This window comes from Eumetopias jubatus, unplaced genomic scaffold (genome assembly GCF_037043125.1).
Source record: "Eumetopias jubatus isolate StellerSeaLion01/CBP00866 unplaced genomic scaffold, mEumJub1_p1.0 scaffold_13, whole genome shotgun sequence".
In the NCBI taxonomy this organism is placed as follows: domain Eukaryota; kingdom Metazoa; phylum Chordata; class Mammalia; order Carnivora; family Otariidae; genus Eumetopias; species Eumetopias jubatus.
Window position 1 is genome coordinate 15858398 of NW_028274819.1, and position 16024 is coordinate 15874421.

The 16024-nt window shown below is 47.8% G+C and overlaps 1 protein-coding gene across 17 annotated transcripts in view; it reads right to left on the reverse strand.

Moving 5' to 3' along the window:
- The window catches only part of MADD (MAP kinase activating death domain), a 37015-nt gene extending 24628 nt beyond the window's left edge, over positions 1 to 12387 (reverse strand). For 8 of the 17 annotated variants that reach the window (XM_028111312.2, XM_028111311.2, XM_028111310.2 and 5 more), the window contains exons 1-15: positions 12299 to 12387; positions 11095 to 11691; positions 10214 to 10517; positions 9670 to 9801; positions 8903 to 9016; positions 8148 to 8228; positions 6212 to 6390; positions 5687 to 5922; positions 5330 to 5486; positions 4075 to 4178; positions 3793 to 3983; positions 3162 to 3415; positions 2776 to 2915; positions 1812 to 1913; positions 27 to 129 (exon numbers count right to left, since the gene is read on the reverse strand). In XM_028111312.2, the coding sequence (XP_027967113.2) occupies positions 27 to 129; positions 1812 to 1913; positions 2776 to 2915; positions 3162 to 3415; positions 3793 to 3983; positions 4075 to 4178; positions 5330 to 5486; positions 5687 to 5922; positions 6212 to 6390; positions 8148 to 8228; positions 8903 to 9016; positions 9670 to 9801; positions 10214 to 10517; positions 11095 to 11691; positions 12299 to 12360 (2756 nt within the window). In that variant the 5' untranslated portion in view covers positions 12361 to 12387. The remainder of the gene's footprint in view (positions 1 to 26; positions 130 to 1811; positions 1914 to 2775; positions 2916 to 3161; positions 3416 to 3792; positions 3984 to 4074; positions 4179 to 5329; positions 5487 to 5686; positions 5923 to 6211; positions 6391 to 8147; positions 8229 to 8902; positions 9017 to 9669; positions 9802 to 10213; positions 10518 to 11094; positions 11692 to 12298) is intronic. The other 9 variants (XM_028111318.2, XM_028111317.2, XM_028111314.2 and 6 more) reach the window with 2 other exon arrangements.
- Between the last annotated feature and the right edge of the window lie 3637 nt (positions 12388 to 16024).

The following is a 16024-nucleotide window of genomic DNA, read 5'->3' on the forward strand; positions in this document are numbered from 1 at the left end:
TCCGAAATAGCTCAGCCATTTATTACCTAGAATTGCTGGATCGACCCTGAGGTGATGGAGGCTCTCTTTTCACTGTTGGGCTGTGTTTAATAACAGACGACTTCTGGTCCACTAAGGCCCTCCTGTTTCCTATAGCCAGGAAGGTAGGAATGAGAGTAGCCTGTGTCAGCACCGCCCTGGGGAGCCACGGTCCACACCCATTCCCCGGAAGGGCTGGGTGAGGGTGGCCCTGGGGCACCACACATAGGTAGAAACCAGCCATGGCAACGTGGAAGAGGTGGGGATGGAGACTCAGGCCACGCCACATGCACCAGCAGCACGCCCGTGGGCAAGCACGGGCGTCACAGGGGACGGGGCAAGGCAGGTCACTCATGGGATACTGCTTGCCCCATGAGGAGGACGGCCCTCAGGCAGGCACGGAAGATGCTAGGAAAAAAAGATCATGCACAGCTCACGGGTAAGACCCACCTTCACCACTCCCGGGGCCGGCTTCAGTAACAATCTCCATTAGAGTATTTAGCCCAAATACTGGGACACAAAATACACAATTAGTAGGTGCACCATGATACCACAACCCCTGTTCCCCTCAACGGAGCTGTAAGTCAGACAACCTGAGGATTCTCCCAAAGCTTAGTGCACATGACCTTAGTTCTCAGGCACCTCAGAGCTGGAAGCCAAGAGATCAGGAAACCACCAAGGCTCTAGGAAAGACCATCCTTAAGACTATGGTCTCTAAAAGCCAGGGGCAGGGTAAATGACATGAGGGACCTTCAGGTACTACACAGGCACATGCATGAAAGTGGGACTGCTGGTTTTCACAAAACATCTAGCACAGGGGTCCAGAGGGCCTGCCGGTATGCGGGGAGAGGAGACCCATCTTGCAGATGCTGTCATGGGAAGTGGGGCGGGGGTGTGAGGATGGGAGGTGGATGGGAGCAAGAAGGACAACAAATGAAGTGAAGCATCAGCATGCGATGGAGGCATTTCAACCGCTTTCCTCCCCAGCTGCATCAAAGCCAGGGATGCTAACACTTTCCCACCCCTGAGCTACTGAGTTGTGTGTGGATTTGCGCCCTACACCTCTAGCTATCGTGTGCCTCTGCCCACCTACCCTATGTTCCCATCCCCACCAGAGGACACTCCTTTGATTCCTGAAGTTTTTAATCATTGGGGAGAGAAGTCAGTTAAAATATACACAGAGCTGCTTCTTACTATGCTTTCTATTGTAATTAAATATTTCAGCACAATAGCTAGAGAAAACAAACAAGCGTCAATAGAGTAAATTCCGAAGAGCCCTTCAGACTCTCCGAGATCACAAATGAAAATCAAATAAGGTCTTAACTTCTCTTAGAAGCCAACCAATACTACCTGGCCCACCCACAGGGCCCATCGACGTGAAGCCAAAGTAAGAGGCTTCTTGGCTCTATGAACACCAGCAGGCTCTCTCAACCGCCCCAGCAGGCCAGCTCCCTGGGCTGGAGCTCCTCCTCTGCTCACGCAGTGGGGACCTGGCAGATGACTGGTGGCAGCTGACGATGCCTGTGTAAATTATGGATCCCGCCAGAAGCAGCAGTAACCTCACAGTTGCTCTTATCCTGAATGACATAACAGGGCCTTCCCTTCAGCTATGAAGATTGTTTCCGTCTAAAAAACCAGAGAGCCCACCATGTGCAATGGAAGCCACGAGAAGCAGTATGGGGGGCCACAGCCAAATCAAACGAGTCATCACACACAGGGCTCCTGACAAGCACCCAGAGGCCTGAAATAGCTCCCGGAGAATCCTGGTTCGGCAGAAGGAGGGCTGTAGTTACCTTTCAGACTGGGGAAGGGTGTGGTCTTCTCTCGGGCACTTTTGGTGGGCAGTGTGAGGTTTGAAAGACTGAAGCTTGTACTGTGGTTCCGATATAGGCTGCCTGTCAAGGGGAGGGTGGGAGAGTGAGCAGTTAGGAGCATGAGGAATCAAAGCTGATGACTGGACCATCAACTCCATCTTCCTCCTTTTCAAACATAATCCCAGTACCTCTGATCTACCATAGAAAGGACTGAGTCTATAATTTAGGGCAACTGCCAGGATGGCTCAAAACCCAGTAACAACGTTCTCTGACCACCTCCCCTGGTAACAGCCGAGTCTCTCATCAACTGCTAACTCAGCATGAAAGCTGACAGTTTATGCACTTTTGGTCAGAAGCTGGTGCTGTCCCTACCTGGCTTCTGAAGAAACTCACAATCACCAAAACAAATTATGTAATATATGGTGATTAACATAACAATAAAAAATTTAAAAAAAAATAAAAAAAAAACTCACAATCATAATTATCTAGTCCCTGGTCTGTCCTCAATCTTTGACTGACACCACCCCTCATTTCTGGAAATATTCTCTAGGCACAAAAGTCAACCTCATATAGATTTCAAAGTGTGTTCATGAAAAAGTCCTTCACCAGGCAAAGAAGGTATTAGATACAGAACCCAAATCAAATTTGACCACTTTATTTCCACAAAATATATGACTTTCAATACAATGACTCTTTCTCAGTTGACCAGCTATCTTACCTGAGACAGACTGAAACCTCTGGGGATAAAGACAGAGACTAATCTGTCCCTGTCCTTTACCGACCTCCCGTGAAAATACTTTATTCCCTGTCACCCAAACCACCTGGATTGGGGCTCGGTAACACCAATCCAGCCCTACATCTGAAGTTCTAAGCAGCATCCACCATGGCCAGGCCCTACTGCAGAGAAAACGGGGACAGAGGCAGGAGAGCTAAAGGCACTTACTGGCAAAAGACATGATGCCCCCGAAGCCCTCGGTGCTGTTGTTGGAGACGGTGGAGGTGGGTGAGCTCGCTCGAGAGTCTGACTCTGCGTCTGAGTCGCTTGCCAGTTTCAAGCTGTTGGGCCGCAGCAGCTTTTGAGCCCTTGAATGCACAGTGGCACCTGTGAGCTCCAGGCAGGGGTACCTAGTCTTGGGAGTGTGGGCCTGACGCTACACTGCCGTCACAGGTCCCTTCCCACAACTCCTATGCCTAGATCAAAGCACCACCTTGGGATGGCGGGCCACCAGAGCATTTGGACTTCTCCAACTTTCTGATTAACCCTCACCCAGGCTCCACTGTAGTGAGGTCCTTCAATCACCCATCTAGAAGGAGTCCCCAGGCTCTCACCGACTGCCATTGACATGTTGGCTGAATCGGGGAGTGTAACTTTCCCCCTGCTCATCATCATCTTCCTCAGGGGGAAGGCCATATTGGGGCTCGAAGTACGGATTGTCATAGGTTCGCTGGCGCACTGACCCCTCTCCAATTTCTGTCTGGCGCCTGTCTGCGTTCGATTTGCCAGTGCTGGGAGGCACGGTCGGGAGGGACTTGGAGACACCTCCTGCTGCCTTATCGTCCACCCCTGTTGAGTCGGCAGGTTCCTAAAGGCCACATTAAATAAAAACTGGTCACCCGGTGCCCAGTGATACTTTCCTGTATTCTCAGTTTAGCAGGGCCAAGCCAGGCCTCTCAAGTTCCCATCTCCCATCCTAAGGGAATGTGGGAGAAAAGATCTCTGTGACACCCCTGTTCTCTGTGCCCACAAACTAGGCAAGGGGGATCTTAGCTAAGCCCTGAACAAAGCCCGATGAGTTCCTTCTGGGGTCAAAACTGTGTCTCCTAGGCTCTAAGCTAGGAGACCTATGGAGACGAAGACAGGAAGAATGTGAAGAGGCAAATTAACAGCTTCAGCCTCGACTTTCTAATAGAAGCGTGGCCCACATCCCACCCTTATCCATCCTTCCAAGTCCTCACGTACAGAAGTAGCTCCATGGATGCCCATGCTGGGGCTACTGCTGGTGGTGGTGCTGGAGCTAGAGCGCAGCGGCAGGTTTTCCTGAGAGTTTTCGCCGTCTGGGCCCGGTTCCTCTGATTCCTTCTGGTTCTGCAGCTCATCAATCTCCACCTCACTGGCATCCCCCAGGGCTGCGTGTGTCAACGGATCCACATCTGCCAAAACCCCAGGTGGCAGGTACAGACCACACGGTCCCAGAGCCCCAAACCCTGCCCAGAGCCGGCCAATCTCCCCAAGTACACTTACTAGGAGTATCACCATTGATGTCACATTTCATCATTTCACTGACAAAGTCACCAAGGGAGGAGTAAGAAGAGCTTGAGTCATCATAATCCATACTATCACTGCCACTGCAGAGTGAAGAGCATAAAAATAAAAACAAAAATAAAAATAGAACGGAAGAAAGGGGCAGGGAAAAGAATCAGCAGGAGGAAAAATAAAAAAGGAAGGACTCTCTCACACACACACACACACACACACACACACACACAGAGGAATATTACTCATCCATAAAAAAGAATGAAATCTTGCCATCTGCAACAACGTGGTTGGAGCCAGAGTATAATACTGAGTGAAATAAGTCAGGGAAAGATAAATACCATATGATTTCACTCATATGCAGAATTTAAGAAAGAAAACAATTAAACAAAGGAAAAAAAAAAAAAGACAAACCAAGAAAGAAACTCTTAACGATACAGAACAAGCGGATGGCTACCAGAGAGGAGGAGGGTGGGGGTGAAATAGGTAATGGGGATTAAAGAGTACGTTTATCACAATAAGAACTGACTAATGTGTAGAACTGCTGAATCACTGTATTGTACACCTGAGACTAATATAACGCTGTATGCTAACTACACTGGAATTAAAATTAAAAACTTAAGGGCACCTGGGTGGCTCAGTTGGTTAAGCGTCTGCCTTCGGCTCAGGTCATGATCCCGGAGTCCCAGGATCGAGTCCCGCATCGGGCTCCCTGCTCAGCAGGGAGTCTGGTTCTCCCTCTGACCCTCCCCACTCTTGTGCTCTCTCTCTCTCTCTCATTCTCTCTCTCTCAAATAAATAAATAAAATCTTTAAAAAAATTTTTTTTAAAAATTAAAAACTTAAAAAAACAGGGGGCGCCTGGGTGGCTCAGTCGGTTAAGTATCCAACTCCTGACTTCAACTCTGGTCATGATTTCAGGGTTGGGGGATCGAGCCCCATGTCGGGCTCTGCACTCAGCGGAGTCTGCTTCCCTCCCTCTCTCTCCGCTCCTCCGTGTGCTCTTTCTCTCTCTCTCTCTCAAGTAAGTCTTTAAAAAAAAAACTTAAAAAAAAAAGAGGTACACTCTTTAATCAAGGCCAGGGAACAAGATAAAATAAGTAAGCTAACACAAAACAATCAACCAGAATATAACCAAGGCTTCAAAGACTAACCTAACGTTTAAGTCCTATAAGACTTCACCATTGTGCTCAATAAGGGCTAGTGATAGCCTCTTTACCTTAAAAAGCGGTTTTGCTGCTCACCTGTCATCAGTGGGGTCTGAGTCAGAGTCGCGCTCTGGGGGCACACTCAGCGCCTCAGCCAGCTGGGAGTTGCTATCGTAGACTCGATAATGGATAGGCTGCAGCTGATGCGCATACCACTTTGGCTTGTCACCAATCAGGGCCGGATCAAACATGTCTACCCAAAGAGAAGAAAGAACAGAGTTAGCAACAAGGAGGAAAAAAAACAAGCGAAACATAAAAGAAAGATAGGAAAAAGTCTAAAGTGAAATAGGAATGGAAGGGGCAGGTCAAAGATGAGAAAAGGCAAAGGGAAGAGCCATCAGGGGACAAAGGCAGAAGGTGAGGCAGGACAGAGCAGAGGGCAAGTGCACTCACTGTTGTGAATTCGCTGGAAGGCATAGTTGGTGGGGTTAAGGATCCATTCTCCAAAGTACTCTACAGCCTGAGTCCTGGCCAGCTTCTCAGCAAAAGGAGTCTGCCGGGGACGTGAGGCTAGAAAGGAGCCAGCTTGAAAAGCTACCACAGGCCGAGGGAAGAGACGCAGGGTACGTGTGTGCATCTGAAAGCCCTGTAGCACGTTGGGGGAGTTGAAGAAACGGACCATGGCCACTCTGGGGAAAAAGAGAATGGTGAGATAATCTGAGTCCCACACCCTGCACTGTAAGGACTGCTGCAATCCAAGGTCTCAGACCACCTCCCCAAGCCATCACTTCAGAGGCTTCCAACATCCAAGGGAGAGGGATCTTAATCATCAATCTCTTTCTTCACTCGAGGTCTAAAAGGCCTGAGAGTATGAGGAACTAGTTGTTCTCTTTGCTTTTACTAAGGTGGCAAATACAACTACTGAGAGAGCAGAACCCAGTTTAAGAGCTCGTGATTATCCAGTCATGGTGGTCATACCTAGTTGCAACATCCACAGAATCCACATCATTGCCATAGATGAGTGGGTTGAATTCAGTGGAAGGTGTGGACTGCAGGTCGTTAGAAGGTCTTCCCAAGAGAAGGGGGATCTCCTGGCCTTCATGGAATTTCTCCAGATTGAGGATGGGCTGGGTGTTGAGACTCATGCTGGCAAGGGCCTGTGGAACAACAAGGAATCCCCTATGGAATGCAGATTTCTGTGCAGCTGGTCAATCTCATCTAGGAAAGAGCCTTTGACAGAAGAATCCAAATACTTTAACCTTTAGAAGATAATCTGAATTATATAGCCTTTCAGTTTAAGCCAACCTAGCTCAAGGCAACTTGATCAAATCTGGAACCCAGGGCAATAGTTTTCAAATTTATTTTAGCCATGAAAAGTTGTTTCAGTTGAAATCTATATGAAAATATAAACAACTGAAACACTTAAAAGTAAAGCTTATCTGAAGGACATAAGGAACCCAGAACCTCACATGTTGTGTTCTCAGCCTAAACCAGCCCCTCAGAAGCTCCTTGGGGCAGTTTGAAAACCACTGGTCTAGACTAGGAGGGCTTCTTAAATATTAATGAGCACAGGAGTCACCTGAGAATGTTGTTAAAATGCAGATTCTGGTTCAATATATCTGGGGTGATCCCGCACTTTTAACAACCGCAGGCAATGGTAATGCTGCTGGTCCATGAATCACATTTCAAGTAGCAGGGGTAAGAATACAGGATTAATGAGCCCAGGGATCTTAACTCCTATAAACATTTAAAGTACAATTCTACATATCAACTTCTCCATCTCATTAGTCATACTAAAGCAATCATCAAGAATGAAAACACAGAAAAGGAAGGCAGAGAACTTTCTCAACTTGCAATCCTCACCAGTCTCTGCAGTAACAAGACACCATATTACATCAGCAGGGATGAAGCAAGTGAGAGGGAGAGGGATGCTACAGAATGGCCCATTTAAACCCAAAGATCCAGAGGTACCGCTGAGCAACAAAGACAATAGGAAGATTCCTGAAGACCCTTCAGATGAGAACAAGGATTCCTATAAAAAAATACGGAGCCATCTACTGGTGGTCCTACATAACACACACAAAAGGGCAAAGGAATGGGACCCTGTCATATTTTACCTTCAGGTACTGTGTTCAGCATGCAGAAGAGGAAGAAAATCAATCAATGAAAAATGTATTTAAAGGATTACTCAAAGAGAGGAATTTTTTTTTAAGATTTTATTTATTTGACAGAGAGAGACAGCGAGAGAGGCAACACAAGCAGGGGGAGTGGGAGAGGGAGAAGCAGGCTTCCGGTGGAGCAGGGAGCCCGATGCGGGGCTCGATCCCAGGACCCTGGGACCATGACCTGAGCTGAAGGCAGACACTTAACGACTGAGCCACCCAGGTGCCCCAAAGAGAGGAATTTTTGAAGAAAGCATTCTACAGGGACCTAGGGATCAATTCAAGAGGAAAATATAAAAGGAGTCAGATTGTCCAAATGACTAGCTCCTTCCTTACAAGACTGACAGAATGCTCTAAGGCCATAAGGAATGGCTGACATGAGGGGAGCCTGGGTGGCTCAGTCGGTTGAATGTCCGACTCTTAGTTTCAGCTCAGGTCATGATCTCAAGGTCGTGGCCTCCAGCCCCGCGTTGGGCTCCATGCTCAGTGGGGAGCCTGCTTGAGATTCTCTCCCTGGGCCCCTCCCTCTCCCCACGTGCTCTCTTTCTTAAAACTAATCTTAAAAATAAATAAATAAATAAAAGCCCGTTTTGAGATTCATCCTGACACCCAGAAATGGGACACACCTCTTCTTAGCTAAGAAAATCTATTCCACTTGACGTCTGAAAGGGAAGTGGCTCTTACAATACCTACAGCCTACGGCCGCCCTAGAGTAACCACTGCTCCCTTCCTTTTCGTCACTCTTCACCCACCTGCTTCAAATGCTTTTTCAGCTCTAAGGATTCCGGTTCTGGCAGGGTTGGGAGCACTTCTGCATTGGTGGGGGCAATCACCTGCACCAGGAAAAAGTTAAAGGCATGAGCTTAGAATTAATTGCTCAGGAGTACTCTTACACAGAATAAGTAACAAAAATAATAAGTTGTATACACGATATTTTCACCTATATGTGAGTCCATATATTACATATATATACATACATATAAAATATGCACATACACCCTAAAAAGAAATACACCTCAATGTTACCGGTGACTATCTCTACATGATAGGACTGTGGTTTTATTTCTTTACACTTATTTGTATTTTTAAAGTTTTACAATGAACACATATAAGGGTTCCTGCTGAAGTTTGAATGTATTCACACCACAGAATATTAATATACATTTTAAGTCTGCACTGAAAGACACTTTCTTACTAGAAACCATACCCCAGGAAAACCATCAGGTGAGCTATGTGTAGTGTTCCCACAACCACGACTACCCTGCTGCTCCTAGATGCAGGGCAGCACTTCATTCTGGCAAAACTGAATCTTACCCTCCTTTGAGCCCTAACCAAGGGACTATTAAGCCAATAAAGTAAAAGCTAAGCATTTAAAAAAATTGTTTCAATGAGTCACACAAGAGAAATCACCCAACTGAGGACCTTCCTGGGAATAATCTAGAAAAAGAAAACACTAGAGAAAGAAATCCTATTCTAGACTCTACAGTCCCTCAGCCAAGAGCCTCACCCTATTGCTGTCCAGATCCACCAGCCAGGCATCATCAGGCATTCGGAAGTCCAGTTTGTAGAGGAAGAAGCTAGCAGGGACCCCGATGATGTACGGAGTTGGAGCCAACAACAGCTGTGAAAAGAAAAGAGGGTAAGAAACAAAAACTAAACCTATTGTGATCACTTAAGGAATCAGGATCTTTTCAGATAAGGAAATGCAGGTCCACAATCTCTTTTCCAAAACTCTTGAGGGTACATGTGTTTCAGTATTCACAGTTTTTCAGATTTTAGAAAGGTAACAGTGTATATTCTGTATATTATGTAACACCTGCAACAGTGTACCCAGTAGCCTATGATTATTAGCATTTACTTTTTTTTTTTGAGATTTTTTTCACTTATTCATTGGAGAGAGAGAGAGATCGTGTGCACAAGCGGGGGGGTGGCGAGCGGCAGGGAGAGGGAGAAGCAGGCTCCCCGCTGAGCAGGAAGCCAAACTCGGGGCTCCCTCCCAGGACCCCAGGATCAGGACCTGAGCCGAAGGCGGATGCTTAACCGACTGAGCCACCCAGGCGCCCCAACATTTACTTTGAAAGTAAAAACCATAAATAACATAGGTTTTGCCATCAAATCAGTTCAAGTTAGGTCATGTTTTACAGACAAATAAGTTATAATAAGGGGTTGAAGACAAGTACTGATTTTCAACTTCTTGGTATTGATCGTTCTCCCTCAGACCTGGACAGAGCTGGAAGACAGAGGTGACGAAGCCAGAAAACACCTGAAACTCACCTGTTCTGCGGATGCCATGCAGGTGGGCAGCAGTGGGATTACAGGAAACATATACTCCAGTGGGTAGATCATTGCCACAAATGCCATCACAGACATGGAGAGGGCATTGTAGTCTCGGGACTGTAGCACCACCTGCCGCAAGCCACACCACAAGGATCATTCAACAGCACAGATAAGGTTGATGAGAAAACAGTTTCCAGCGCTACCACTTAATTTCCATTTCACCACGCCCTAGGACTCCACGAGCGTAGCTTCCACAGTGATCTCTGCCCCATGCCTTACCTTCCTGGTTCTTGTTCTCCCAATTCCAGGACCACCCATTGGAATAGAACTACTGATATTTTCAGAGAATTAGGTCAGTCTAGTTAAGGATAACTCAACTGAGTGGCAAACCCTCTGACTACATGCCACTGACAGTACCTCAATTCAACCCACACCTACGGGGTACCTGCTGTATACCTGGCATCATGTTACCTCCTAGGGACAAAAAGATGCAAAAGATGTAGGCCCTGTCCTTAAAGGTCTAGAAAGCTGGCTCTCTCACCTTGTGCTCTAACAGGATGCAGGTTAGCACCTGAAGACAGGCATCCACACCCAGAAGTTCCAAGGGAAGGTGCAGTGGGAAATCCACTAGGGTGAATCGAGAAGGGTCTGGAAGAGCAAAGGTCAGAGCTTGTTGGAGCTCCTGGGGTAGGACCTCAATGTCTACTCGCTTCTGCCCAGAGACGGGCACTGGGGAGCGCAGCAATCGATAGATCCAGGCCTCAATTTCTCGAAGGTCATGCAGAAGGGCACTTGACTTCTCCTCCACTAGCAATGATCCGGTAAAGATGCGCCACATAGTGTCCCTGAGGAGCAGACAGCGGGAAACAGACACATAAGCACCAAGAGCTCATACCTCACTACAACACAATACAGTAACCATATGGTAAAAATGATGACAATTGGAAAAGCCCACTCTTTGGCCTCAGCTAGGACCAGACGGTATATACAAGAGAACAGATGTAAAAATGTGTACATAGCAGGACTTAGATTCCTGCCTGCCATGAAACAGCAAACTCCAAACATTATTACGTTAGGAAGTCTAACTCTGCAGCAGTCTTCCCCTTAGGAAGGACTAATATATGCTTAAATAGGTGGATGAAGGGCCTCAGGCTATTTTTAATGATTGATTTTTTTTTTTTTTTTTTTTTTTTTTTTTTTTTTACAAAAGTTTATTCTTAAATGTTCAACAGGATCTAAGACAACACTTCCGCAGTGGCCGGTTAGCTCAGTTGGCTAGAGCGTGGTGCTAATAAGACAACACTTCCTTCTAGATATACGAAGGCCCTCAGGCTTCAGAGGAAACTTCCTGCCCCTCACAGACCAGTTACATCTCATCGCTAACTGCTTCCCTCTCTCCTGAGCGTCCGGGGCAAACCGTACCTTTGTATGCCTCGAGGGATGCCCAGTTTCTTGCCCAGCAGCCGCTCACTGCAGCAGTCCACCAGACGTTTGAGGGTGTACAGACATTCTCGGAAGGTGGAGAAGAAGGGATAGTGGCTGAGCACACACAGGGACGTCAGAGTACTATTGCGGGAACGGCTCCCTGCCTTGGCCCGGGGTTTGCCCCGAGGAGACTGATTCACATCGGGGGCAGCGTCAGCAGTGGGGGGCTGCAGGGACATGCCACTCTCTGAGGTCTCAGTGCCAACCTCTTCTGAGGCACAAGTGGCACGGGGTCCTTCCTTCCCACGGGACCCTGCCCCACCTTCCCCCTTTTCCTTAGGGATACGCTTCTGGAAGGAGCGGTAGAAGTTAACACAGATGCCATAACGAGTGACTCCAGTGTCCTTGTCAGTGAGGGTGAAGACAAAAGAAGTGTCATCCCGCAGGCTCATGCGCCGCTGCCGCACACTCAGACAGCCCTCGGGCTGGCAGAAGAACACTACGTCTGGGGGCAGGGGGAACTCGGCATGGTCCTCCAATGGGTATCGCCGCAGTAATTCAGGAGTCTGGGCCACACTATCACTGCTTGGGTGCCTGAAGAACATAAAGACGAGTTCAGCAGCCTGAAGGGATAGGATGCCGTCTCAGATGTCAACCGCGGTCCAGAAATAAAGCTCAAAATGCTATTTTGGATAAAGTAACCCAACTGCATGACCTTGAAAAACATGGGTGCGGCTTGCAGCACTTAGCTGGCAGGCTAAATGAGATCTGTACTGTCATGAAGATACCTATCTTAAAATGCAAGGAAAATTGCAGCAATAGAATTATTACTAAGACCTTAAGATGATTAGCACTTTTAAAGGTGTATTAGCTAAAGAATTACCAACAGGGGGCATATAGGTAAAGAGCATGGCCTACTTTTCTTTTTTACAAAACCAGGAAACTGAGGTATGCAGAGTATATTTGCCCAAGAACACAAAGATGCTAGGTAGGAGCAATTTTGCTCTGTCTCTGTTCCTCTGGGCCAATACTCTCAATCCACCTGACGCTGTTTTCACTACTGGCACCAGTATTCCTGCCAAGGTAAAGTAACAGAGGAAAAGTGAGATATGCAAAACGATGTGGGTGTTGGCAAGAGGATAATGACACACGTCGTGGTTATCGCAAATGACAAAACAAAAACCAGGCTCTTCTTGGTTACCTGGCCCCTACGATCACCAGATAATCAAGTAACCGAGGACAGAGCTTCTTCTTTTGCACCATGGTTCCAATTCATCAGTTCATTTCAGAGAAACTTCAAGGCACCACACAAGGAGTCAATGTTCCCAGGAGGAATTCTGATGTTATCTGAAAATTCAAGTCCAATAGGAAAAAAGTACTGATAAAATCCACTGCTGTGCCCAAGGGACTCATCCCCCTCAGCTTTATTCCAGCCAGGGTCAGAGGTCGGCAGGGCTTCCGTTGTAGTCCTGACGATGGGAGAACATGACACTTTCCCTAGCCCAGAGCTCGGTCTAGGCTTATGAAATCACAGAGCCAAATGTCAAGAAGTAGGATACATAATGGCTCACCTCTCCCATCCCTACAAAGCAGCCCATTTCCAGCCTCACTCCTGATGCTCTGTTTCTGAAAAAACAGACCCAGTTAGTCTCATCTGGACTCAGTCATTATGATAACAAAAACTAAGTCACTTTAAGGACAGGTCCAGGCTGGATCAGGATCAAACCAGACTCTCATCAGCACTAATCTGTACTCCTACCCCTGGATGAAAACCTAATTATTTTCTGTTTCAACATTCTGCATTCAGCCTCATGTGAAACTACCATAAAAACTGTATACTTCATGCACTCAGACAGTAACAACGGCGGGCTACTTTACCCTGTGCACTCTCAGATGAAGAATATCTATGTCCCAATTGCTTCATCCAAACCATTTTTCTCTTCCCTCTTCAAGCAAGAAAGGGGCCCACTGGCTACCGTCACTAGCTCTGCCCTTGGTGCTGAATCATAGTCTTTCTCCTCTGTTCAAGGACTGGAATCAGTGATACAATACACACAGATGAGACTTTGTCCTTGTACCTCTTACACAAATTAAGAATTAGATGCAGAAATAACAGGATTTCTGCAAGGACAGGGAGAGGTGCTCAGAGGAATTTCTAAACCATAGTCCAAAAAGTAGGAAAAGCTTACGTGGTCTTAATTATAATTTATGTCCTGTTGGGTCTCCATACTCTTCTCTAAGTAAAATATTTCACTCCACTACAAGGCTATCTTCAGTGGGTAGAGGATTCTACCTCTGTACTCCACATATGATCACACTAAGACCTCCTTCGCTATACACACAGATATTCCCATTACACTACATACACACACATCACTCCCTTCTCTGCTGTGGCGTGCACTCCCACACCCAGACAAGCATAATCCCTGTGTGCTTAAGATTCTATCTGATTTAGATAATGAGAAGTTCTATCTTTCTTCTTCTCTCCTTAATAATACATAGACTGCTTTGCAATACTCTCGAATCCTCAAAATACTGCTCCCTCCCTTCTCTTGCGCCCAATAGAGGACCTGCAGGTAATAGGATTTGGTGTTGTCTCCATAGTGACTGTGGCGCCCAGGACTATTTATAGCATAGCCACAGCCCCTCCCCTGCTTGGTGACCGCACAGTGCCAGCAGCTGCTACTCCAGGGTTGGCCAGGGCCATAACAATTCATTCTCCTTGAATCTAAAGACACCTCTTCCACTGGCAGCACCTGCTAATTATTAGATTATCTTCTCCCCCATCTATTTTTAGTTTATACTCTGTTCTAGTTCTGGATTTTGATAAAGATATCTTCTTTCCATGCAACCAAAACCAAGTTTCTATGCATGCCATATACTCATTTCTAGGTATTACTACCACCCCAAAAGTCCTTTGGTTCTCTCCAGTGCCATGGAATCATGAGCAAACTGCAGAGGTGGGGCACTGTTATAAAGTTGATCTCTGGTCCTCCCAAGCAGAGTAAGAAGGGGAGGGAAATAGAGAAATGAAAAGGGACATGGGTAAAAAAGCATATTTCTTTAATTATATGGAAAATGCTTAGGGTGAGAGCCAATGTATCTTAAAACAGAATTTACACGGCCAGAGCTCAAGGCTAAGACTTGAAATCTATGTTTATACTGAAAACCAGGAGGCCTTTCCTGCCAGAATCTCAACAATCACACCTGAAGTATCTTCTACTAATATATTATTAGTGCATCAGGCCTCTAGCCTTAGTGGGATCTCAGCCCTGCCACTGAGAATCATTTGCTACAACTCAAGTCATGATCATGCTCTACCATGTTCCTCTCCCTCCAGAACCACAAGGACCCTGAGATCTTGTGACTACTCCAGCACTAGTGATAGGATAGATTTTTAGCCACACTTCATATCTCATCAACAGCCACTACCTCCGGTTATTCAGATTGTAGAGATAGGCTTTTCTCCACATTCTCTCCCCTCCCCATAAAGACTAACATCACCTATAACTCACATCCTGTCTTCATATCAACCCAGACTCAGACTCTGCCTTTTGCTTCAATCATGTTTACTAATCGCGAGTCCCTGGTTCTCACCACCTATATTCCAAAGGCATCAAGCTCAAAACGCATACCTATCTGCTTCCTCATCCACTCCATCCAGACGCAGATTTAGAATCCACAGACTTTTAAGTCCTCTATGTCTTTTCAGCCTACAAATGGCCACGTTTAGCAACGCTTTGGATTAGTCCTTCGTTTGGGGCAGAATGTCATAGTAAAACCACAGGAATCGGAGAGCGAGATGACATCTTTGCTGACGTGAGCACAACAGAAGACTCTCTCCCCTCCTACCCAGGCAGTGACCTTGCAAGTGCATCAGCACAGACCGGTCAGCGTGGGGGAGAACGAGAGCAATGAGGCAAGCAATTGGCAGGGTTGGAGAAGAGGGCTGGAGAGGAAGAGGCTGGAGGACAGGAAGAGGAAGAATTTAGAGATGCACGAGGATGGGGAGGGAAGCAGTTGCAGGAAAGATGAAATGGTATGTCGACTCTCCAAAAAGCCTGTTTTGAAACACCCAAAAAATTTTTTTTTCTTTTTCGGAAAAACATGTTTGGAGATCACACATGATCTCCAAACCGTGATCAAATACAAGGTGCACACTCAGGCGCGCGGGCGCGCCAGGTGCTTATCCCGGCTCGGTCCCCGGCAAGACAACTCTGCCCGCCCCCTCACCTGCTGGACAGTTCTCCCTCGCCCACGCCCCGAACCGGCGCTACCCGCCAGCCGGGCAGGAATCGAGCCCAGCCTCTGTGAGCTGAGCCCAGTCGGGCAGCCCGCACCTCTTCGGCGGCTCTGAGCGCCCTCACTTCTAGCCCTGCCCCCTTCCCTACGGCCCCCCCCTTCCCCTGCAGACCCCGTGCCCCCTACCCACACTCCTTTAGGGCCTCTTCACAGAGGCGGCTTCCCCCTAGAGCCCCTGTTTCCCCTCAAAGCCCGTTCCCCCGGGGAGCCCCATCCCAAATACCCTTCCAGGACCCCCAGTGGCCTGGACCTTCCTACCTCCCGAGTCTTGGGGAACAGGCCAGGCCCAGCCAGACGGGCCCGGCAGCAGAGCGTCGGAAGCTCGCCGGCGCCAGCGCCGCTTCGAGCGCGCGCCAGTTCCGTGTCTGCACCGGGGGGCGCGTACCACTCGGAGCCGGTGAGGGAAGGGGAGGTTGAGGGGGCCGGAGGCTGTACCACGCACCACCGGGGGGGGGGCTACAGGGCTGCACCAAGCCGAGGGCTGAAGGGTGGAGCCAACCTCCGGAGAAAGGCGGCTACGCACACACCTCTCCGTGTGGGAGTGGGAAGGCGATGGGGAGCGCTGGGCCAGCCCAGCGCCAAGCCAGCCACGGGGAGGACCCAAAGGAATACCTTTTGTTTAGGT